The sequence below is a fragment of the Eschrichtius robustus genome, chromosome 6 (assembly GCF_028021215.1).
Source record: "Eschrichtius robustus isolate mEscRob2 chromosome 6, mEscRob2.pri, whole genome shotgun sequence".
NCBI classification, from domain to species: domain Eukaryota; kingdom Metazoa; phylum Chordata; class Mammalia; order Artiodactyla; family Eschrichtiidae; genus Eschrichtius; species Eschrichtius robustus.
The window spans coordinates 75,069,560-75,094,458 of NC_090829.1; the positions used below are offsets into that span (position 1 = coordinate 75,069,560).

The 24,899-nt window shown below is 39.9% G+C and overlaps 1 protein-coding gene across 3 annotated transcripts in view; it reads right to left on the minus strand.

Annotated features, from left to right (window-relative positions):
• RUBCN (rubicon autophagy regulator) overlaps positions 1–24,258 on the minus strand; it is a 55,745-nt gene extending 31,487 nt beyond the window's left edge. For all 3 annotated transcript variants that reach the window (XM_068546552.1, XM_068546551.1, XM_068546550.1), the window contains exons 1-2: positions 24,027–24,258; positions 8,572–8,725 (exon numbers count right to left, since the gene is read on the minus strand). In XM_068546552.1, the coding sequence (XP_068402653.1) occupies positions 8,572–8,725; positions 24,027–24,091 (219 nt within the window). In that variant the 5' untranslated portion in view covers positions 24,092–24,258. The remainder of the gene's footprint in view (positions 1–8,571; positions 8,726–24,026) is intronic.
• Positions 24,259–24,899: the final 641 nt, after the last annotated feature.

The window sequence follows — 24,899 nt, forward strand, 5'->3', positions numbered from 1 at the left end:
TTATGCAATTATATACTACTATAATAATTTTGTAGCCACCTCCTGTTATTGTTGTGAGCTCAAGTGTTGTGAGTGTCCACTCAAAATGCCGTGTGACACTAGTCATCTCTGTATGAGCAGTTCGTCTCTCCAGTAAATTACATACTGCAGTAAAAAGTGACCTTTCCCAGCTCTTGTGTATTTTCCATTGTGTTTAGTGTAATACCAAAGACCCTGAATAACACCAGGGGACCCATACGAAGTGCTACTAGTGATGGTGGCAGTGCTCCCAAGAAGCAGAGAGAAGTCATGACATTATAAGAAAAAGCTGAATTGCTTGATATGCACCGTAGATTGAGGCCTGCAGCTGCAGTTACCCACCATTTCAAGATACGTGAATCCAGTGTAAGGACCATGGTAAAAAAAGAAAAGGAAATTCGTGAAGCTGTGCCTGCAGCTACTCCAGCAGGCACAAAAACCTTGTACTTTTTGAGAAATACCTTTTAATCTCATATTGAAAAATTCAGCTTTTATGTGGGTACAGGATTGCTATAGGGAAGGCATACCTATGGACTCTAACATGATTCAAGAAAAAGCAAAGTCATTATGTGACAACTGAAAGCAAAAAGAAGGTGGAGGATCTAAAGCTAGGGAATCCCTATTCTGGGAAAAAAATGCCACAAAGGACATTTACTAGTAAGGAAGAGAAGCGAGCACCAGGATTTAAGAAGGAAGGGACAGGCTTACTCCACTGTTTTGTGCAAATGCAGTCGGGTTTATGATCAGAATTGCCCTTATCTATGAAGCTGCTAATCCTCAAGCCTTGAAGGGAAAAGATAAACACCAGCTGCCAGTCTTTTGGTCGTACAACGAGAAGGCCCAGACAACAAGAACCCTTTTTCTGGATTGGTTCCATCAATGCTTTGTCCCTGAAGTCAGGAAATACCTTGCCAGTAATGCAATAAGACAAAAAAAAAAAAAAAAAAAAAAAAGGAAATAAAAGGAATACAGATTGGGAAGGAAGAAATAAAACTGTCTTTGTTCACACATGACATGGTTGTCTATGTAGAAAATTCGAAAGAATCAACAAGAAAAAAATTCCTGGAACTAGTAAGTGTTATTATAGCAAGGTCACAGGATATATGGTTAATATATAAAAGTCAACTGCTTTCCTATATACCAGCAATGAACAAGTGGAATTTGAAATTAAAAACACAATAATACCATACACATTAGTACCGTCCAAACTGAAATACTTAGGTATAAATCTAACAAAATATATACAAGATCTCTATGATGAAAACTATAAAACTTTGTTGAAAGCTATTAAAGAACTAAGTTTCAGAGATAACCCATGTTCATGGATATGAAGACTCAATATTGTCAAGATGTCAGTTCTTCCCAACTTTATGTATAGATTCGATGCAATCTGATTCAAAATCCTAGCAAGTTATTTTGTAGATATCCACAAACTATTCTAAAGTTTATATGGAGAGGGAAAAGACCCAGAATAGCCAATCAATACTGAAGGAGAAGAACAATGTTTTTCTTCAAAAAGGACTGACACTATCTGACTTCAAGACTTACTATAAAGCTACAGTAATAAAGACAGCGTGGTATTGGCAAAAGAGCAGACAGAAAGATCAGTGAAACAGACTAGAGAGCCCCAAAACAGACCAATGTAAATATAGTCAACTGATCTTTGACAAAGGAGCAAAAGGCAATACAATGGAGCAAAGATAGTCTTTTCAACAAATGGTGCTGAAACACTGGACAACACTTATACCCATCACAAAAATTAACTCAAAATGAATCACAGACCTAAATGTAAAATGGAGAACTATAACCCTCCAAGAAGATAACATAGGAGAAAACCTATATTGGGTATGGTGGTGACTTTTTAGATACAAGACCAAAGGCATGATCCATCAAAGAAAGAACTGGTAAGCTGGATTTCATTAAAATTTAAAACTTCTGCTTTCTGACAGACAATGTCAAGAGAATGAGAAGATAAGCCACAGACTGGGAGAAAATATTTGCAGAAGACAAAACTGATAAAGGATTGTTATCCAAAATATACAAAGGACTCTTAAAAGTTAACAATAAGAAAACAAGCAATCCAATTTAAAAAATGGGCCTTAACAGACAATTCACCAAAGAAGATATACAGATGACAAATAAGCATGTGAAAAAATGCACCACATCATATGTCATCAGGGAAATGCAAATTAAAACAACACAATAGGGGCTTCTCTGGTGGCGCAGTGGTTAAGAATCCGCCTGCCAATGCAGGGTACACGTGTTTGAGCCCTGGTCCGGGAAGATCCCACATGCCGCGGAGCAGCTAAGCCCGTGTGCCACAACTACTGAGCCTGCGCTCTAGAGCCCGTGAGCCACAACTGCTGAAGCCCGCGCCCCTAGAGCCCGTGCTCTGCAACAAGAGAAGCCACCGCAATGAGAAGCCCGCACAACGAAGAGTAGCCCCCGCTCGCTGCAACTAGAGAAAGCAAAGACCCAACGCAGCCATAAAAAAAAAAAAAAAAAAGAGAAAAAAAAAACAACAACACAATACACATCTATTAAATTGGCCCAAAGGGGAGGAAGAAAAAAAGGAATGGCCCAAATCCAGAACAATGCCTATATCAAATGCTGGTGAGAATGTGGAGCAACATTGCTAGTGGCAATGCAAAATAGTATGGCCACTTTGGAAAATAGTCTGGCAGTTTCTTTCAAACTAAAGATTCTCTTACCATATGATCTAGCAATTTACTTATGTACACACAGAAACCTCAATAAAAACTTGATGTCAAATTAAGTAGGGACAAGACAATTTCAAAGCTGGGGGGAGAAAGCCTAAAAATGTAGAACGTTTTATATTCATATTATAGGATCTTTAAATTGCTAGTCCAACATAAAGAAATGGAAGCTGGAAGTCCTGTATGATGTATTATGGGTGTAATTTATACAAGAAAGATGATATGGAACTCCATCAGTGGATTCATTCTCACAGAAGAGGTTTGACCCTATACCCAAAGACTGTTAATTAAATGTAAATTTAGGATGTTTTAAATTAAAATAAAATGTTTGAGTGATGTCTCTTAACAATGTTTAATTTCCCTCAATCAATCAGCTAATGATCCAGGTCATGTGTAAGAAGGCTTTTCCTGTCCTTATCAAAAAATGATACGGTAGTTAACAGGAAAATAAAATGATAAATAGGTGAATGTTGGGGGAAAAAATCAACAACAAAAGATGCTATATGAGTGAGGGACTACTCCTACCATAATGAAAAGCTACAATAATTAAAACTGAGTGGTGATAGCACACAAATAGAGAACAGACCATAACAGAAATCCAGAAATAGATCCATGTGCCAAGGAAATTAAGTATATTCAAAATAAATTACAGATAGAATGGTTTAAATGTAAAACATTAAGCCATAAAAGTAACAGAAGAAACCATGGAGAAACATTTTTAATAATCGTATAGTGGGAAAGCCCCTTCAGAGCATCAAAGAGAGCCCAGAAGCCCTAAGAGAAATGAATAATTTGACTTACTAACAATCTGATATTTCTGTATAGTAAAAGCCACCATAACAAACGTATGGACACCAAGGGGGGAAAGTGGCGGGGGTGGTGGTGGTCTTGGTGGGATGAATTGGGAGATTGGGATTGACATATATACACTAATATGTATAAAATGGATACCTAATAAGAACCTGCTGTATAAAAAAACAAATAAAATAAAATTCAAAAATTCAGAGAAAACAACAACAAAAAAAAGAAATGTCAAAGACAAGCTAGGAAAAAATATTTGCAATACACATTACAGACAAATAACTAATTCCCTTAATAAATAAAGAGATTCTACAAATCTGTAGGAAAAGATTGACAATCTAAGGAAAATGGGGGTAATACAGGGAAAAGTTCACAGAAAAATACTTTTTTAAAAATTTATTTATTTTTGGCTGCGTTGGGTCTTCATTGCTGCACGTGGGCTTTCTCTAGTTGCAGTGAGCGAGGGCCGCTCTTCGTTGCAGTGTGCGGGCTTCTCATTGCGGTGGCTTCTCTTGCTGCAGAGCACGGGCTCTAGGCGTACGGGCTTCAGTAGTTGTGGCGTGTGGACTTACTAGTTGTGGCGTGTGGGCTCAGTAGTTGTGGCTCGTGGGCTCTAGAGCGCAGGCTCAGTAGTTGTGGCACATGGGCTTAGTTGCTCTGCGGTATGTGGGATCTTCCCGGACCAGGGCTCGAATCCGTGTCCCCTGCATTGGCAGGAGGATTCTTAACCACTGCGTCACCAGGGAAGTCCCAGAAAAATACTTTAATGGCTCTTATAAACATCTTTCAGAGTAAAAGAAATGTAACTTTTCACCTATTATATTGGTGACAGTTTAAAGTTTAATAACACCCTATATTGTCAAGGCTATGAAGAATCAGATCCTCTTATACAATGTTGCTGAGGGCGTAAACAGACATAACTTTCTGGAGAGCAATTTCGCCATAGCTATCAAAACTGAAATGCATATACCCTTTAGCCTAAGAATTCTACTTCTAGGAGTATCCTATGGTAAAGGGCAAAATGACCTATACTCAAGGTTATTCACTGTAGCATTGTTACTAACAGCAAATTCTTGGAAGGAATCTAAATGTTTATTACCAGGAGACTGATTAAATAAATGATGGTACATACATAGAATGGAATATTATAAAATGACAGCTGTAAAAAAGAATGAAGAAGCTCTTTATGTAATGGATTGGGATGAATCACAATCACATCAAGTGAAAAAAGCAAGGTGTAGAGTAGTGTTTATAGTATGCTTTTATTTGTATGAAAAATCAAAAGGTGTAGCAAAGAAAATTATTCATATTTGCTTTTATAAGCATAAAAATTCTCTGGAAGGAAACTAGAATACAGTAGTTACCAATGGGATTGGAAGAAAACAAGATTTTTTTTGGCCACGCAGTGTGGCTTGTGGGATCCTAGTTCCCAGACCAGGGAGTGAACCCGGGTCCCTCAGCAGTGAAAGCGTGGAGTCATAACCACTGGACGGCCAGGGAATTCCCTGTATTGTCTATTTTAATTAAATATTTTAAAGCAAGTTACAGAGTAATAGATACAGTATAATCTTAATATTTTAAAAAGCATGTACGTGCATAGAAAAATAGAATCTACCAAAATGTTAAAGAGTGATTGTTATTACTTGATGTTGAGATTATGAGTAATAACTTACTTTCTTCTAAACTCTTTTTGGTATTTCCCAAATGTTCAGCAAATAAAAACATGTATATTACTTACATATTCAGAAAAGAAATACACAGGGACTTTCCTGGCGGTCCAGTGGTTAAAACTCCACGCTCCCAATGCAGGGGGTACCGGCTCGATCCCTGGTCGGGGAACTAAGATCCTGCATGCCACACGGCGTGGCCAAAAATATGTATATATATATCCAGAGGTCTTTTTTGTTATTACTGCTATTTTTTAAATTGGGCCATCTATACTGCCAAGTACAGGTTTCTTCTTAGTGTTGGAAAAGGTGGGGGGAATCTTTGCACTTCTAGTCGGCTGAGAAATCTCTGGGATTAAGCGTCTCCACATTTCTAAGCAGCAGAAAAGGGGTTATCAAATATACCTTGCATTATGGAAAGACTAAAAGGTAGCCCAGATGCAGGATGTCAAGGAAAACGAGATCCTTCTAAGAATATGGTCATGATGTTAGAGTTTCCTAAGGCTCTGAGTGATTTAAAAAAATACACTTCACATTCCATAACACATCCCTAGGAAAGCACAGAAGAGATATGGCCAGCATGAATCATTGTATCCCTTCCCCCCTCCAAGAGCACAACACCCAGAATAGCTTCCTGATGACACAGCAGCCAGAAGCCTTTGAAAGCCTTAATCTTTAGGGAGGAAATGAAAAGGAAAAACAAGTCCTTAATACAGACTTTAATTTTTAGGTCTTTACAAGGCAGAACAGAGCAGCAGTGAAGTTGGTATGGATCTTTTGTCTTTAATTCTTCCCACTAGAGCCTGTAGTTGCTAAATGTATGTGTGTATGACAGATTTGTCTGGTTTGCTCTGCTTGCACTTACTAACACTACTGCTGTTTTGTAGGTGACCGTATACTTTAACAGTTTTCATTCTGCTGACCAGGTACCTTCACAGATCTTATTACTTACTAATAACAATAATATTGTGTTGCATTTACCCAGCATCTTTCACTTGGGAATTCCACTGACTTTACTATTTCATCATGACACATATTCTGTTTCTGGCACAGATGGTAAAACTGTCTTCAAATATAGTAAAATGATTACTCCAGATGACAATGTAAAATGGGTAATAGAGCCAAGAAAAGAACTTTTTTGCTATCAAGATGAAAGTACTTTAACCACTAAATGACAGTGCCTCTAATCTGGTAGCCATCTTGGTCATCAGGCTGGGAAATTTGTATTGGGTTTTTGTAAAACATGTTGGCGTGGTTCCCAATTCTGGCTTGGGAGACTGAGTAGCTGGCAATGCCACAGATTAGTATTAAAAATATCAGGAGGAAGGGCAACCTTATGAGAGAAAATAAGTTTGTTTTGGGTCATGTTGTACTTGGCCTATAGGACAGCCAGCCAGATGATAAAGTATAGCAGATAGCCAGACAGCTAGTCTTGTGGATCTGAAGTTCAGCAGAGATGTCTGAGCTGGAGGTAGGTAGGGTACAGGTGACAGTTAAAACAACGCAAGTGAAGGAGACTGTTTCAGAAAATGTACAATGTAATAAGAGATAAGGACATAGGACTGGACCGTATTAAAAACTAAAATCCGAGAGGAAGAGATTCCACGGAAATTAAGAAAGAGTGATCACAGAGGTAGGAGAAGGTCTCCATAACATCGGAATAATGCAATGCGAGTCAAGGTCTGATGATGTTCAACAGTGAAGAACACAAGACACTGTTCAAAGGAGAAATGTTCACTGGATTTGGTAACATGGACTTACTTAAACTTCAGTAGCAAGAACAACAGTGGTAAGGGCAGAAACCAGATTGCAGTGGGTTAAATTATTTGTTTTGTAAATTCCAATGGTCATATTTTTTTCATAGGACAACATGTAACTTGAAACTTAAAAAAAAATGAGGGGAACATTTATTAATTACTTCCTATGTACCATTAACTGTGCTAGGCAAATTTGTATGCCATTTCATTTAATCTTTCCATCAAACATTATGATATAAATAATATTATCATCATTTCTACAGATGAGAAAAGGCTCAAAAAAGTTAATATCACCTAATAGTTAAGACTGACAGACAACTTACTACACTGTCTAAAGCTTTTTCAGGTATTATCTCATTTAATTCTCACAACAATCCTATGAAGTACATACCAGTGTTATCGCCTCATTTTACAAATGAGGAAACAGAAGCACTAACAGTTATGTAACTTACCCAATACCACAGAGTGGTGAAGCTGAGATAAAATAAGGGCAGTCTGACTCAAAAATCCATAACTATTACTACTATGTCATTTTTTCCCCCAAGGACCTGAGCAATTTCAATCCAGGTTCTGTCTGATTCCAAAGACTTCTGTCAGTCTACTATACAATGTTGCCTCCAAATTCCTGGAATGAGGTTTTAATAATAATGACCATTAAGATTCAGCTCTTTAAAGGATAAAAATTTTCCCCATATCTTCAAATTTCTTTAGAAAGAGAGCCTCACTTTTAGAACTTACTCTGAATAAAGAAAATCTAACCTAAGCCAACTTTTCCACTGAATTCTGAAAAAACTCAACAAGAACACTGGTTTAAAGAGTTTGTTCAGAGGTGATATATACATATTTTTAGAAGGGAGGGTAGCACATTAAATCCTATCAACTATGAATATCTTAATACCAATTAATTTTTTCCAGTGTGACTGCTAGTTGAGAATAAATTCTGATTAAAAAAGAAAGACAAGCCTGGCTTCAAAAAAAAGAGTTTCAGGGAAGAATACTAGGGCCTTACATGGGAAGAGCATGAGTGTTTGGGAACACAAATTATGCACATATTTGTGAGGTTTGATTTTTAAAAAGTAGGAGGATCAGATCCAATGACCCACTTGACAATTTTATCCAGAACCAAACCTTAGTTAAAACATTGCAAATGGAGTAACTGCCATTGAGAATTAAAGCAGAAACCACTGAGTGTTAGTAGATTCCACTCATTTTTAATACTCAAAGCTTATTAGAGTGTTTGAGGATACTTAGGAAAAGAAACAACATCAATAAAGTTTACATAGAAGAAAACGTAAGCTATAACTAAAACTATCACTCACAAGCATCAACAAGTTATCAACAAAGTGACGCTCACAGGATAGTCTAAAAATGACAATATCCTGTAAATATTTCTCAGATGCGTCCTAGGATACTCTTAAGAGGAATATCTCAATGATTCATCATCATCGTTCTTATCCTCCTCCTCGTTATCATATATTATAGTCTTGCTCTCAAGGGCTCAGAGACTAGTTGCCTTCATCTTCTCCCTGCCAACAACTTAATGCAACTATTTCTTTCCAACAAGTGATTCAGCCAATCTGGCAAAAAAAAGAAAAGAAGGGATCTACATACCTGGTCATGGATGAGCCCATGATAGAGGATGCTCTGCATGTCCCTGCAAAGCCGCTCCAGGCCACCATACTTGGACCAGACATTGGGGCTGTTGGCTGATACTAAACCCTCCACAGTAGTCTTCAAATTACCCAGCAACTGCCAGTGTTCCCTCCTGCAAGGGCATCAATTATACCAATGGTTAGTTACTTTGTTGTACCTGATTCTGACCACCTCAAAGAAAGTCTAAGACAAGAAGCCTCCTGCCCCACATCCTAACATTCTCTCCCCTATTAATTTTTTACTTGAGTATAAGACCCAATTCTGAGAGGACTGAAGTTGTAAAGAACACTAAGATTTTGTTTTAAAACCCTCGTATTGGGACTTCCCTGGTGGTCCAGTGGGTAAGACTCTGCGCTCCCAATGCAGGGGGCCTGGGTTCGATCCCTGGTTGGGGAACTAGATCCCGCATGCATGCTGCAACTAAGAGTTTGCATGCCACAACTAAAAAGCCCACGTGCCGCAACTAAGAGTCTGCACGCTGCAACTAAGAAGTCCACATGCCGCAACTAAAGATTCCACATGCTGCAACAAAGAGCCGGTGCAGCCAAAATAAACAAACATATATATATATATATATATAAATATATATAAAGCCCTCATATTTACATGGCATATTGTGCTTTGTAAGGTGATCTTCATCTACTATCATTCAATCCTCATGTAAGTAGCCTATAACCCTGTTTCTAGGAGTGTGACCCATTAAGATCCGTTTCTGGACAATGACATTACATGGGCAATATATAAAGAGATGAGGGCATTTGCTGAAAACCAGAAATCTTTTGCCAAACAAAAAAGCCAAAAACAACTTTTTATGAACTATATTTCCAGTACTAAGTACATATATCTGTACACAAATATTATGGATAAGAATACAAATTGCCCATGATTTTCCCCCTTAATTTTTTAACCTAAAATTGAGACAAAATGTTTTAAGCTTGCACTGAGCCACTTAGGACATGTCCCCAAATCAATCAACTATTGGCTTATTCCCTTGGACCTTGTGAAGTACTTTAGTGTAAAAGTTTGAAAATTATTGCCCTAGATGATCGTCAAGTTTCCTCTCAAATTCCCAGCATTTTCTCAACACAGCTTCCAACCCAATAAAAACTCAAAACCAGCTGCAGTTGAGTGAAAAGAACTGGATGCACAGAATCAAACTGAATAAGGAAAACATGAGGAGATGAGGTGTCAAACTCCTTCTCTTGGGCCCCCAATTGTTACGTTGTACACTTTATCTAGCTCTTTCATTTCTTATTAGAATACTACTCTTTCCTCTTCAAGGACAGTCCTGGGAATGGTTATAATTTCTTCAAGGAACTTTCACTACAACTATTTTAATATCATTTAAACACCTATTAGGGTAGGAGGGTTCTGAACTGGAATCCTTTCTAACTCTCATACATTTTGTACACTTTCTGAGCCACTTTTAAAAAGTGGATGAAGAGAGTAAAGGCAGACAAATAAAATAAAATGAATGAAGCTAGGTCTGGTACAGGAGTATTATCTAAAAGGGGAAAGCCAAATGGATCTCACTTTGGTCTTCTCCTCTGAAGGCCTTGAGACCAAGAATTTATGCAAACTGGGAGACACCAGGCTTTTTTAACCTTACATCGTTAAACATTTGAGTTACCAGACTCCCCTGTTCTATTTCTTTTTTCCCCCCAGTTTTATTGAGAAATAACTGACATATAACATTATATTAGTTTAAGGCATACAACATAATGATTTGATATATGTATACATTGTGAAATGATTACCAGAGTAAGTTTAGTTAACATCTATCACCTCACACAGTTATAAATTTTGTTCCTTGTGATGAGAACTTTTAAGATCTACTCTCTTAGCAACTTTCAAATATACAATACAGTACTGTTAACTGTAATCACCATGCTGTACATTACACCCCCAAAACTGACTTATAAGTTTGTACCTTTGGACCACCTTCACCCATTTCCCACACCCCCTCATCCCCTGCATCTGGCAATCATCAGTGTGTTCTCTATTTCTATGAGTTCGGGTTTTTTGGATTCTACATATGTGAGATAATACAGTATCTGTCTTTCTCTGTCTGATTTATTTCACTTAGCATAATGCCCTCAAGGTCCATCCATGTTGCTGCAAATGGCAAGATTTCCTTCTTTATGGCTAAATAATATTCCCGTGTGTGTGACATTTTCTTTATCCATTCATGTGTCAATGGACACTTAGGTTGTTTCCATGTTTTGGCTATTTTAAATAATGCTGCAATGAACATGGGGGTGCAGATATCTTTTCGAGAGAGTGATTTTGTTTCCTTTGGATATATATCCAGAAGGAGAATTGCTGGATCATATGGTAATTGTATTTTTAATATCCTGAGGAATCTCCATACCGTTTTCCATGATGGCTGCCCCAATTTACAATACCACCAACAGTACACAAGAGTCCCCTTTTCTCCACACCCTCGCCAACACTTGTTGCCTCTTGTCTTTTTGATGCTAGCCCTTCTAACAGGTGTGAGATGATATCTCATTGTGGTTTTGATTTGCACTTCCCTGATGATTGGTCACGTGAAGCACTTTTTCATATACCTGTTGGCCATTCCCCTGTTCTATTTCTAAACCAGTCCTGAGAGATATTTCAAGATAACTAAGATGCACACTGGACTGAGGTGGTCATTAAAAGGCCATTTATTGTTGTACTGTGAAACTGCCATCACAGAGGCCAACTGACTGCCAGCTTTTCCTTCAGTGATTTTCCATCTCCTATGCTTCCTCAGGAAGCATCTGGCCTGTTCTGACTGACACAGTTTTACATTCCAACAGATTACAATCAAGTGGTGCAGGCCTGAGAGCCAGTCTGGTTCCTCAAGTGACTCTGCATATCTGTGTTCTGATTCATTCTGTATTGATCTTACAAGTTTAACTGTCAAAGAACATCATAATAAATCCTGAAAGTAGACACCAAGTACCCTATCATCCTATGGCTTTGATTCCAAAATTTTACAAAGAGCATTGAAACCCTAGAAACCTTGAGCATTCAGATCTATTAACAACTTCTGTACAAACTAAAGAAATTTTCTTCCCCAAAATGAAGTGCCCTTGAGATACCACAGCTACAAAAGAAGGTGGCTCTTACTCTAAGATGTACCAAACCGTCTATATTTGGTATATGCTCATGTAGAAGAAAAGTAAACTTTAAAAAAATTTTTTTAATTAATTAATTTATTTATTTATTTTTGGCTGTGTTGGGTATTCGTTGCTGCGCGTGGGCTTTTCTCTAGCTGCGGTGAGCAGGGGCTACTCTACGTTGCGGTGCGCGGGCTTCTCATTGTGGTGGCTTCTCTTGTTGCGGAGCACAGGCTCTAGGCGCACGAGCTTCAGTAGTTGTGGCACGCAGACTCAGTAGTTGTGGCTCGCGGGCTCTAGAGCGCAGGCTCAGTAGTTGTGGCACACAGGCTCAGTTGCTCCACGGCATGTGGGATCTTCCCAGACCAGGGCTCGAACCCGTGTCCCCTGCACTGGCAGGCGGATTCTTAACCACTGTGCCACCAGGGAAGTCCTAAAAATTTTTTGATTTACATAGCTAGTCTGTTTAGTGTCTTTACTTTTTAGGATCCTTTACCCTAATGATACTGTTATCATTTTCAGAGAGCTGAAATACTAGGTTCAACTGAAGCCCACACACAATGGCTGGATTAATCCATTCATACCTGAATCTTAGATGCAAATAAACAGATCACCATGAGAAATAAAATATCCCTCCTCATTCTTTACCCAGATTGTTAGCAAGTGAGGTCAGTCTTTCCTAGGCTAAACCTGTTTGGTAATAATTATTTGGATTGTATCATCTTGCATTCACATGTAACCTTCATCTGGGCACAGGCAAGGACTGTATTAGGCTCAAAGCAGCCCTTTGTATGGCCACTTCTGCAAGTATACAGAGTGCTCTTCTTTAATCACCATAAATTAAAAGCAAGTCTTTCTAAGCATATTACCCTATGTCAAGGAAGAACTAGGCTCGAGTGGCAAGGGACAGCATAATCCATCCCTACTTGAATCATATTTATCAACAAACAGCAAAGCCAATCTCAGAATAAAGTCCTGCCAATTTTCTTTTGGGAGGATTTTGACTACATTCTTTGAAGAGGAACAGTAATTGCTTAAGCAACTCAAATAAGCATACCCAAGGAAAAAGTTTCCCTAAATGCCAACTCAGTCTTAAGCTTGCCAAATCACAATTAGAAGTAACACTCAGGTTAAAACAGTAAAGTTATAAGCAAACATTATTTTTTAAAGAAGTGTTATACCATATAACTAATATAAAACTAATCACTAAAAATAAGTGAAATCAATAGTAAATAAATAGTAAATACTGTGCAATTGTAAAATGAGATTCAATGCAAGAAATATATATTGGCATATCTTCCACCCCCAAGACTCTTTTTAGTAATAAAAGGAAACAGCTTCAACTTATTAGTATATCCCATCTACAGTATGCCAGTTATCTGCATTGGAATGTGGTATCTGAGACCAGAGTTGAAGGTCAGGTTGTCCCAAGTCAGGTAATGATTTGATCCCTGAAATGTGAGGAGAGGTAATGTGATATCCATATGCGGAATATCATGAAACCATTAAAATTTTTGATTAGGAACGATTTCCAAAGCTAATGAAAGTATGTAAAAGTATAAAAAGCAGAAGGTAAAATTATATTTATGATCTTAACATAAATATACTGAGAGAAATAGTGATATGTTAATAGTGGTTACTTTTGGTTATATAAGGGGAATGTAGAGAAGAGAGGAACTATTTCGGCCTTCCTTGAGGCTAGCAATTAAAGAAAGGTCAATAATATGAACAAAGTTAGTGAACCAGAAGCTGGAAAATACCATAAAGGATTTTTTAAATACTCAAGTATCAAAGGCATCTTATGCTGAAAGACTGTGGTCAGGCAAGCACCTAGGACTTTTAATGCCAGAAAGCACTTCCTGGAAAGAAGTAATGGGTTCATTCTTAAAGTAGGGAAAAACCTAATTAGGGAAATAATTTTTTTAAATAAATTGTATTTATTTTATTTATTTATTTTTGGCTGAGTTGGGTCTTCTTTGCTCTGCACGGGCTTTCTCCAGTTGCGGCGAGCGGGGGCTACTCTTCCTTGCGGTGCGGGTGCTTCTCATTGCAGTGGTTTCTCTTGCCGCGGAGCACAGGTTCTAGGCGCACGGACTTCAGTAGTTGTGGCACGTGGGCTCAGTAGTTGTGGCTCATGGGCTTTAGAGCGCAGGCTCAGTAGTTGTGGCACACAGGCCGAGTTGCTTCGCGGCATGTGGGATCTTCCTGGACTAGGGATCGAACCCATGTCCCCTGCATTAGCAGGCGGATTTTTAACCACTGCGCCACCAGGGAAGTCCCGGGAAATAATTATTGGTAACACTGAGGTAGCAAGAAACTACCACGTTTAATTTGCATCTAACTTTCTTCTTAACTGGCTCCATATTTTCTGTTTTTAGTTATACAGTTTTTAACTTGTAGAGTATGTAGTATATTTATGATGCTTTTCAAATAAACAATATGCTTACAGAAAAAACATACTTGACTCTATTATACAGCTCTCAGCTCTGGGACACTTAGGAGAACCTAACCATTGGCAGTTCCATCCCTTTAGCGGTTGACAGCAGAATCTCAAAAGTCTAGGAGGGAACCTCAATGCCTAGGAATCTCAATGTCTAGAAGGCATGCTTTGTAACTTTATACCTATTCAACAAATGTTTCACCAATCATACTAAATTTTAATGATACTAAATTTCTTGAATTTCAACAATGGGTAGATTTAACAAAAGGTAGAAAAATCCCTTTTGTCAGAAACCTTACCACTGATGATATGCAAACTCCTTAGTACGGAGTTCAAAAATTCTCCATCCTGCTCAGTACTCCTCAATTTGAATACAGTCTCTCTCTCTCTACCACATGCAAACATGCTAACCTCATACCTACTCTCATGACTGTATCCATGGAGACCTTTCCACTTGGAATGATTCTCTTCTTGTCCCATTCAGGGATTAAGTTTCAGCTCTAGTACAATTTTCTCCCAAGAAGTTCCAAATAATCTGACCTGCTACAACTTTTTTGTTAGAAACTCCATAACACATGCTGTCAATACACCATTCCTCCTAATAATAATCTTTAAAAAAAAAAACCAAAACATTGTTATTTACCGGTATGTGGTTGATTTCCTTAAGGAGAAGGACCATGGTTTTTCTATTTCCTTTTTTTTTTTAAATATTTACTTATTTATTTATTTATTTGTTTGTGCCAGGTCTTAGTTGCGGCAGGCAGGCTCTTTAGTTGCAGCTCACCAGCTCCTTAGTTGTGGCGTGCGAACTCTTAGTTGTGGCATGCATGTGGGATCTAGTTCCCTGACCAGGGATCGAACCCAGGTCCCCAGCATTGGGAGTGTGGAGTCTTAACCTCTGCACCACCAGGGAAGTCCCTCTATTTCTTTTGTATTTTATATTTTAATAAGCAGAGAGAAAATGTCATTCAGTGGAAAGAGAACAAGCTTCACGGTCAGGCCAACCTGAATTTGAATCCTAGCTCTGCACAAACTAGCTGTACATCCTTGGGCAAGCCATTAAACTCTTTAAGCTTCAGTTCCCTCATCTGCAAGATGGAGAGAACAACTACTTCATAAAGGAGTGTAATTGATAATCTACAGAAAGCACCACCATCAAGCAAATAATAGTAGTATTGCTTCCCTTTTCTCTGTCCTTTTCCTTTGAACGTCCATTGCATAAATCTAATAAATCCAATTAAATCAGAAGGGGTACCTAGTATAAAGCCTCTTACCCATTCTGCTTCAGAGAAAATTTGGGATTGGACAGTTTGTGACATAATTAAGACTAGTCACAGTGCTCCACCTACAAAGAATATCTTCACTGAATTTAAACTAGGGTCAAATCTCTTCTTAGCACAGGTTCCAAGGCCCTGTTTATGTTCATGGTGCTCTCACTGAAGCAGGATAGCTGGAAAGACTTCCTCAATATTGGATGACCTTGTATCTAACAGAGAATCAAATCTGCTTACTGGATAGAATGAAAGAAACTTATAAGGTTTTACTGCAAAAAAATAGGGTTGATTTTGTGAGTCATATAAGAAAGCCTATCTCATTACCTTACAGTCACACCTTATGTTGTCTGGGTAGAAGAGTGCTTTACAAGCAAGGTAAAGGAGGCATACACCACCACTCTAATAGCAAAGGCAAAGGAGGAAAGACACTGCCTCAGTTGCCTCAGTTTTAGGGAGACTATTTTAAGGTAAAAGATAACCATCATTAGAACTAAAACTAAACTATCTCAAAAACTGCTGAGGAAAGAAAACAGCAAGAGAACATTATAGAAATCATTTTTAAAAGACGATAGAATGAAGACCCAACAGATATGAGATAAAAATAAGTGTCAATGGAATAAACTCAACTATTTAAAACAAAACAGCCAAGCAAACAAAAAAGTAGGAGGAAACTATATTAATATCAAGGTTGTATTCAAGGCAAGAATCATTTAAAAAGACAAAGAGGGAATAATGAAGATATAGCTCTCATTAGTTTTTATGTATCTAATAACATGGCCTCAAAATATATCAAACAAAACAACACACACACAGACACACACAGGGGAAACAAAAACTGCAGAAAACAAAAAGAAAAATGGGGACTTCCCTGGTGGTCCAGTGGGTAAGACTCCACGCTCCCAACACAGGAGGCCCGGGTTTGATCTGTGGTCAGGGAACTAGATCCTGAATGCCGTAACTAAGAGTCTGCATGCCATAACTAAGAAGTCCGCATGCCACAACTAAAGATCCCACATGCCGCAACGAAGAACCAGCACAGCCAAAATAAATAAATAAATAAATAAATAATAAAAAGAAAAATGGAAATGGAAAAGAAAAAACAATGGTAATGGGAGATCATGAAAACCAATAGTAAAAAAGTGATTAGAAGAGCTGAATAATATATAATTAATAAGGTTGTTCTATAACATTTAGAAAACTACACCCTGAAGAACACTTTTTTAAAGCACACATACAACAGTCACAAAAATTGGCCTTGCACTAAGGCACACGCATAAGAAAAGTCAATAGATCTTCAAAAGTAGAAGTAGTACAGACATATTCTCCAGCCAGAAAGCAATAAAACAGTGAGCAAATAACAAAAGTAGAACAAAACAAATAGAAAAAAAAAAAAAAAACCCTTGGAAAATCTAAAACTCTCAAAGGACTCTTTAGGAGGTTAGGAGGCAAAAATAAATTCATGGTCTTGGAGGGAGGTGGGTGAAGAGGAATGGCAATATGACTATTACTGCTTTCTTCTCAAAAGTATCCAAGTGAGAGAGCTCACTGGGAGACTGTCTGAGAACCCTTAAGAAATTATGGGATTCTGCTGTTTTCTAGTCAAAAATCAATCATCTCTCAGTCCTACAATCCAGCAGGGTTCCTGTGAGTTTCAATGGCAAAGGATATGGCCCCACAAACTTGGAGAGATAGTTTGCCAAGTTCCTATTTACTCACTACTATTGATGACTTCCTTTAATAATCTTCTCTCCTCCTAATCAAGTGCAGTTTACACTTCAAGTGAGCCTGATCCAGAGGAACTAAAAACATGTAAGCATGCTGCAGTTCTTTCCTGAAAAATGCAGATTTAAATCTACAGCAGTATTGTTCAATTGAACTTTCTGTGATGCTGGAAATGTTCTGTATCTGTGCTGTCCAATATGGCAGCCACTAGCCACTGTGGCCATTAAGCACTTGAAGTCTGTGCAGTGTGACTAAAGAACTGAAATTTTAAAATTTTATTTAATTTTAATTAATTTAGACTTAAATTACCACAGGTGTCTAAGTGGCTATCATGTTGGACAGAGCTGGTCTATAAATACCAAGGCAGGTTGTTTATGGAGGAAAGATTACAAAACAAAATAAAAAACAGGAAAAAAATTCCATTTATGGAAGAAGTGATAAAGCAGCTATAAAAAAGCAGAAACAGCTGTGGGGAGGGTAGATACTTAGAAAAGCTTCAGCTTATGGTTTCTGCTATCAGCTGATACACCTCCGGCTTCTGGGTTCTGACAATAGCATTTTCCCCAAAAGCTTCAAGAGTATGTTTTTGGGGGGAGGGGCGGGGGGGCAGCGGGGGCGGGGGGAGAGTTGTACTAATAATTGGAGTAGCAGTTTGGATTGCTCAAAAATCATGTGATCCTCTTGCTTTGCTACCAGTGCTGCCAGAGCATGGTCAAAGGAAAAAGGGAACGAAAGGGAGGAAGTAGAAAATGAAAATTACGTGAAAAAGTGAAAAATGAATAAACAGGGAAAAACAGAGGCCCTTTCAATAGCAACAGCACCAATGACACCTGCCCAACCATAAGAAGCATGACCAAATTTTACCATTTTCATTCCTTGAGCAAATATTCAGTGAACACCAACCATATGTCAGGCACTGTGCTAGGCACCAGGCTTATGGTGGTTAAAGAGGGAGAGTCCCCATCTCTCTGGATATTCAGAATGCAGTGGGGGAAAGGGGCACGTACATTAAAAAAATGCTATAGCGTGAGAAGTGCTGTAATAAGAGAGATAGAAATGGGCAGGTCAATGATGACTTCTAAAGGAGCATTATTTAAAGAACGACTAAGAGCTCTCCAGGCAAAGAAGGAGGTAGTGCAGGGAATTTAGAGGAGCAAGTATCAGAATGGTGAGGAAGGAGATGTGAGAGTGAGTGAATGCCATGGTTTTGTAACTGGAAACTTCATACTGAATACCAGGGAAGTTCTGACTTTCTATTTTCAAAGAAATCACTGAACATTTCTGAGCAAAATACTAGAGTAACCTTGTTTCTGAAAAATTAAGCTGGTAGCAATGTGGAAGCTGCTTGGAATAGGGGGACTGGGCTCAGATTGGGAGCTTAGTCAGGAGGCTACTGAGAGAATCCACAATGAGAAATAATAAAGGCTTTAGTGAATAATTTTGTTTATATCTGCCCAGAATTCATGTCCCTTTCTTTTGGTAACAGAATACTGATTTTTCACAGGGGAATCACCCCTCTGGCACTTAATCTGGTCCATGAAGTCCCAAGAAAATATCACCCTACCCTAGGATCCAGGGTTGGGCATATAACTTGGGCCTGACTGAGCAACATATTCCATACCCTGATTACAAGAACAGGAACATAAGTCAGTCCAAAAAGAGTCAGCCCCAGAATTTTCACTTTTGCTGTACCTATGGGGATTGCTTTTGTCTTCTTTTTGGTTGGGTTGCTAAACTTGAAGTCGCCAAGGGTTATCCTGTAGAAAAATCTGCTACTTCCCTGGTGGCACAGTGGTTAAGAGTCCGCCTGCCAATGCAGGGGACACGGGTTCGATCCCTGGTCCAGGAAGATCCCACATGCCGCAGAGCAACTAAGCCCAGGCGCCACAATTACTGAGCCTGTGCTCTAGAGCCCACAAGCCACAACTACTGAAGCCCGCGCACCTAGAGCCCGCGGTCCGCAACAAGAGAAGACACCACAATGAGAAGTCTGCACGCTGCAACGAAGAGTAGCCCTTGCTCGCCGCAACTAGAGAAAGCCCGCATGCAGCAACAAGACCCAACGCAGCCAAAAGTAAATAAATAAAATAAAATTTAAAAATTTTTAAAAAAAGAAGAAATCTGCCTGAGAATGAAGCCAACACATTGAGAAAAAGAGCACACAGACAGGGACAAACTTTTTTTTTTTTTTTAACATCTTTATTGGAGTATAATTGCTTTACAATGGTGTGTTAGTTTCTGCTTTATAACAAAGTGAATCAGTTATACATATACTTATATCCCCATATCTCTTCCCTCTTGCGTCTCCCTCCCTCCCACGCTCCCTATCCCACATCTCTAGCGGGTCACAAAGCACCAAGCTGATCTCCCTGTGCTATGTGGCTGCTTCCCACTAGCTATCGGTTTTACGTTTGGTAGTGCATATATGTCCATGCCACTCTCTCACTTTGAGGGACAAACTTTTGTTTAAGCACCTACATTTGGTCATTCCTGAAGCAATACCACTCCCTGGATTTTTTGGTAATATAAGGCAATATATTTGGAAACGGAGGGAAAAAAAAAAGGCTTCAAGAGAAAAACCAGAAACAGAACTCATTGGACCTGTGACTGCCTGGGTATGGGAAATGAAGGAGAGGGAAGTATCAAATTTCACTCTGAGGTATCTCATTTGGTTGACTGAATGGAAAACACTATTAACTGAGATAGAGAACAGAGGAGGAAAAGGTTTTGGTCAACAGAATGAGCTCAGTTTGGAGACACAAAAAAGTATGTTAATACTTGAATTCTGACTCTATCTGACTCACTGTACCAGGAAAACTGTGGAAGTAGTTGGGTTCCAAGCTCAGAAGTAGATTGCATAGCCCAAGGCAGCTGAGGGTGACGGAGCAATGCAAGAAGAATCATTCCTTTAATTGTTTAGCAGTTTCACGAAACTCCAAATAATTGGCATTTAGGAAACCCTAGGAAAAGTGAAGTATCATCCCTGAGCACTACAGCATTTTGCTAGTGATGACTAGCTACATGGAAAACAATAGGGGAATCTATGACATTCCACTCCAAGGATGAAGTTAAAAGCTAGGCCAACACGCCAGTCCCCAGTGTGTTCAACTCGGATAGAGGAGCCACAGAAGGAGGAAGAGCAAGCAATGATACCATTGAAAACAGCAACTGGAAGAGCACCCACTAACCTTATTTCAAGAAAACTGGGGAGGAGATGGAAGTAGACATTTTTTGCACTCAGTACATATCAGGCACTCTGTGAGGAGCTTTATGCACATTATGTTATTGAATTCTCACAACTTACCAGTCAGGAAGGCATCATTCTTCCCACTCAGACAAGATAAGCCAAGTTAAGCAGTAGAGCTAGAATTCAAATGCAGATCTACCTGGATATAAAGCTTATGCACATTTCACTACATCAACTGCTTTCAGAAAATAACTGAGCAGTTTTATCCTTCATTATATATTTAAAAAAAAATGATGCCATCTCATCAAGATGTCTTCTGAATTGGGTGTTTTACTGGCCATAGAAGGGTTAGGTTTGCAGTGATCCAGCCACAGTGCCTCAATTCTCAAGCACAAGGCATGTACTTTATTTACCATTTGACTATCTCGAACTAAGGAGGCCATCAGTGCCATGAAGTCCCATTAAATAACACATTCTGAGTTAACTAGCCACCCACAGAGAGTTGGCTATGGCAACAGTATGAGTGATTTTGTGGGGATAATCCCACTACTGAAATTAAGTTTTGACTGAAGTTCCTTGGTTAAGAGGCAAGCATGGAAAGAATAACAGAAAAAGATACCTGCAAAGGAGTGGTCCTAATAGCCTTAAAATGACAGGCAAAGAATGCTATAAAATTCATTACCTTATACATTTCTTTGTCGCAGTATATTAGCATAGTGAGAGGTAGTATAGTGTAGGTATTAAAACGAGAGCCAGATTGCCTGGGTTTGAATCTCAGTTCCACCAAGGATTTACTGTATGACCTTGCCAAGTTATTTATCCTGTCTATGTCTCAGCTCCCTCAGCTGTCAAATGGTGATACTATATTGAATAGTACCTATCTCACCCAGTTGTTATGAGGATTAAATAATACTTGTAAGGCTCTTAAGCAATGCCTGGCATGTAGTAAATAAGTGTTTGTTAAATATATTAAATAAATAAATAACTCAGCTAGATGGGGAGGAAATTTGAATTTCCAACCCATCCTCTCCCACATGAACTGGTAGAGGAAAATAAAAACAATCCTAAAATTTGTTTAGAATGTATATAGGACCTTTTACATGAAGCATTTCACAGACATCTGGAGGAAGAATAAGTAGCCAAATATACATAAGCAGAAACTGAAACGTGGAAAAGGGAAGTAAGATGTTCAGTTTCACTGAACACATCATTCACAAGTCTCGGGCAGGAACGCCAAGGTCCTGTCGGCCCCGGTTTTGTACAGCAGGCCACAGGCTAACTGTGCACATAAAAGAGGAGTCACCCTTTAAAACAGCCAGGTCTTCACTCACGTACAACATCTCATTAATTTTCCCCTGTTGATATTTTCTCAGAGGTAAATATTCCACCTGCAGTCATTGGATCCCAGCTGCTCCTGAGACTCTAATTATATCTGAATATGTTTAAAAGTCAAGGAAGACTTCCTTAAATGTAAGGCCAGACACTATAAAACTCTTAGAGGAAAACAAAGGCAGAACACTCTATGACATAAATCACATCAAGATCCTTTTTGACTCACCTCCTAGAGAAATGGAAATAAAAACAAAAATAAACAAATGGAACCTAATGAAACTTAAAAGCTTTTGCACAGCAAAGGAAACCATAAACAAGACGAAAAGACAACCCTCAGAATGGGAGAAAATATTTGGAAACAAAGCAACTGACAAAGGATTAATCTCCAAAATATACAAGCAGCTCATGCAGCTCAATATCAAAAAAAACCCCAACCCAATCCAAAAATGGGCAGAAGACCTAAATAGACATTCCTCCAAAGAAGATATAGATTGCCAACAAACACATGAAAGGATGCTCAACATCACTAATCACTAGAGAAATGCAAGTCAAAACTACAATGAGGTATCACCTCACACCAGTCAGAATGGCCATCATCAAAAAATCTAGAAACAATAAATGTCAGAGAGGGTGTGGAGAAAAGGGAACCCTCTCCCACTGTTGGTGGGAATGTAAATTGATGAAGCCACTATGGAGAACAGTATGGAGGTTCCTTAAAAAACTAAAAATAGAACTACCATACGATCCAGCAATCCCTCTACTGGGCATATACCCTGAGAAAAATATAATTCAAAAAGAGTCATGTACCACAATGTTCACTGCAGCACTATTTACAATAGCCAGGACACGGAAGCAACCTACGTGTCCATCGACAGATGAATGGATAAAGAAGATGTGGCACATATATACAATGGAATATTACTGAGCCATAAAAAGAAACGAAACTGAGTTATTTGTAATGAGGTGGATGGACCTAGAGTCTGTCATACAGAATGAAGTAAGTCAGAAAGAGAAAAACAAATACCGTATGCTAACACATATATATGGAATCTAAAAAAAAAAATGGTTCTGAAGAACCTAGGGGCAGGACAGGAATAAAGACGCAGATGTAGAGACTGGACTTGAGGACACGGGGAAGAGGAAGGGGAAGCTGGGACGAAGTGAGAGAGGGGCATGGACATACACACACTACCAAATGTAAAATACATAGCTAGTGGGAAGCAGCCGCATAGTACAGGAAGATCAGCATAGAACATGGAGATCAGCTCCGTGCTTTGCGACCCCCTAGAGGGGTGGGATAGGGAGGGTGGGAGGGAGATGCAAGAGGGAGGGGATATGGGGATATATGTATACGTATAGCTGATTCACTTTGTTATACAGCAGAAACTAACACAACAATGTAAAGCAATTATAATTCAATAAAGATGTTAAAAAAAAGACTTCCTTAACCCACATTCCTGCTCTATGACGTCCCTTCCAGATTCTTAAGAGGTTAAGACCAGAGTTATTAATGAAGCAGCCCCTACATAGGAGTAGTACCTCTACAGAGTCCGAGCCACCATTCGGTCAAAGTAGTTTTTAAAATCTTAAATTCTCTAATTTCTAGAAGGTATGAACTCGATAACAACAGTTTAATATAAATAAATGGGAAATTGCTTAGCTGCATTGTGGGGAAGGGGTGAAGGGTTTAAGGATGAAAAGGAAACGACAGGGAGGTCCTGTTACTCTCTAACAGGGATCCAGCTTTGACAAAGGGCACGCACGCAATTTCTAGTCCCACTAGCAAGCCCCCATCCCCATTCCACTGCCATTACAATCGCCCACTTTCATCCGCAGGCCCTTCTTCACTCCTTCCTCACACTCATCTTTCCTAAGCTTCTTTCTAGGCCACTCATAATGCCTAACCTTTGCTCCCAGAAATTCTTACTTCAACCTTCTTAATATTGGCCCGAATTGCTGTCACCGCAAGTTTCAGTTGGGGCACCCACCTTGTCCCCTACTGCTATCTATAGACCCTGGCCTATGAAATCTCACTACAGCATCTCTCAATATCCACCTCCTCTCCAGCAGCCTTGGATCTGAGCTTCACCCACTTCTGCCCACTCCCCAAGCCCCCGCCCTCAACATACCCTAGCCCCCTCCTTCACCCTCACTAAGCCCGTTCCCTCGTCCGCCCTATCCACGCCCTGCGCGTCCCTCCTTTCAGAATTTCTTCCCAAACAAGTTGCCCACAGTTGCCCTCATGTCTGTCGCGCCCGGCAGGTCTCCCCGTGCTCTCCGAGCCCTCTCAAGCCTCCCGGGACTTCAGCGCATCCATCTGCCAGCGACTCCCCGGCCCCTTCCCAGCCCACCTGCTCTCCTCCGGCAAGCCCTCCTCGCAGCCGCCAAGCTCCATTCCCGCGCCCTCTGCCCGCATCCGGGGCTGCGACGTCGCCTCTTCTCTTAAGAGAGGCGTCCCCGTCGCTTCGCCCCTCAGGGCTCCCGGAGTCCCCCGGGAACCGAGGAGACACCCACGGCCGGTGGGCTCAGAGTCATGCACTACAGCCGGGTGACAGCAAAGGCAGTGACTGCTGCCTCAGCTGCTGTTTCTAGCCCTGCCACCCCCGCTTCCGGCTCCAAGAACTACAACTCCCAGCAAGCACTTCGAAGGCCCGGCCGCTACCGGCATGCACCGCCCTATCCAATCAGAGGCTGCGCTCGCAGCGACTTCAGACCCTGGCGGCGAGCTTGTGGTAGTGCACCCGGCGGGGAGCCGGGGTCTGAAACGCTCACCAACCCTAGTCTCCGGAGTTCGTACTGGTATGGATCTTTACACATGCCTGTCACACATCACCCTTGGAACCATACTCGGTCAGAGGTCTAGACTCGAAAATAACGCTGGTCTTAATCCAAGTACGATTAACCCCACTTTAGCCTACCCGGGTTTAACACCTGTTGGTGGTGTTTGGAGACCTCAAAAATTTTAATGAAGAACTCACAAACTCGGAAGAGCTCATGTCGCTTTGGGATCACAAACGAAGGGGAGGAGGCAAAAACTTTGGGGAAAGGTTTACCTGGAGGACTGATGGCAGAGCAGAGTCTTTTAGGATGAGTATGAGTTAGCCTGGAGAAGAAGGGAAGAGAAGGCGACGAGAGTAACACAGACATGAGGAAGCGGGTCTGGGAACAGCTGGTTCTGAGTAGTAATCAGAGCTGGGAAGAGGTGAGAAACAGGCAGACCAGAT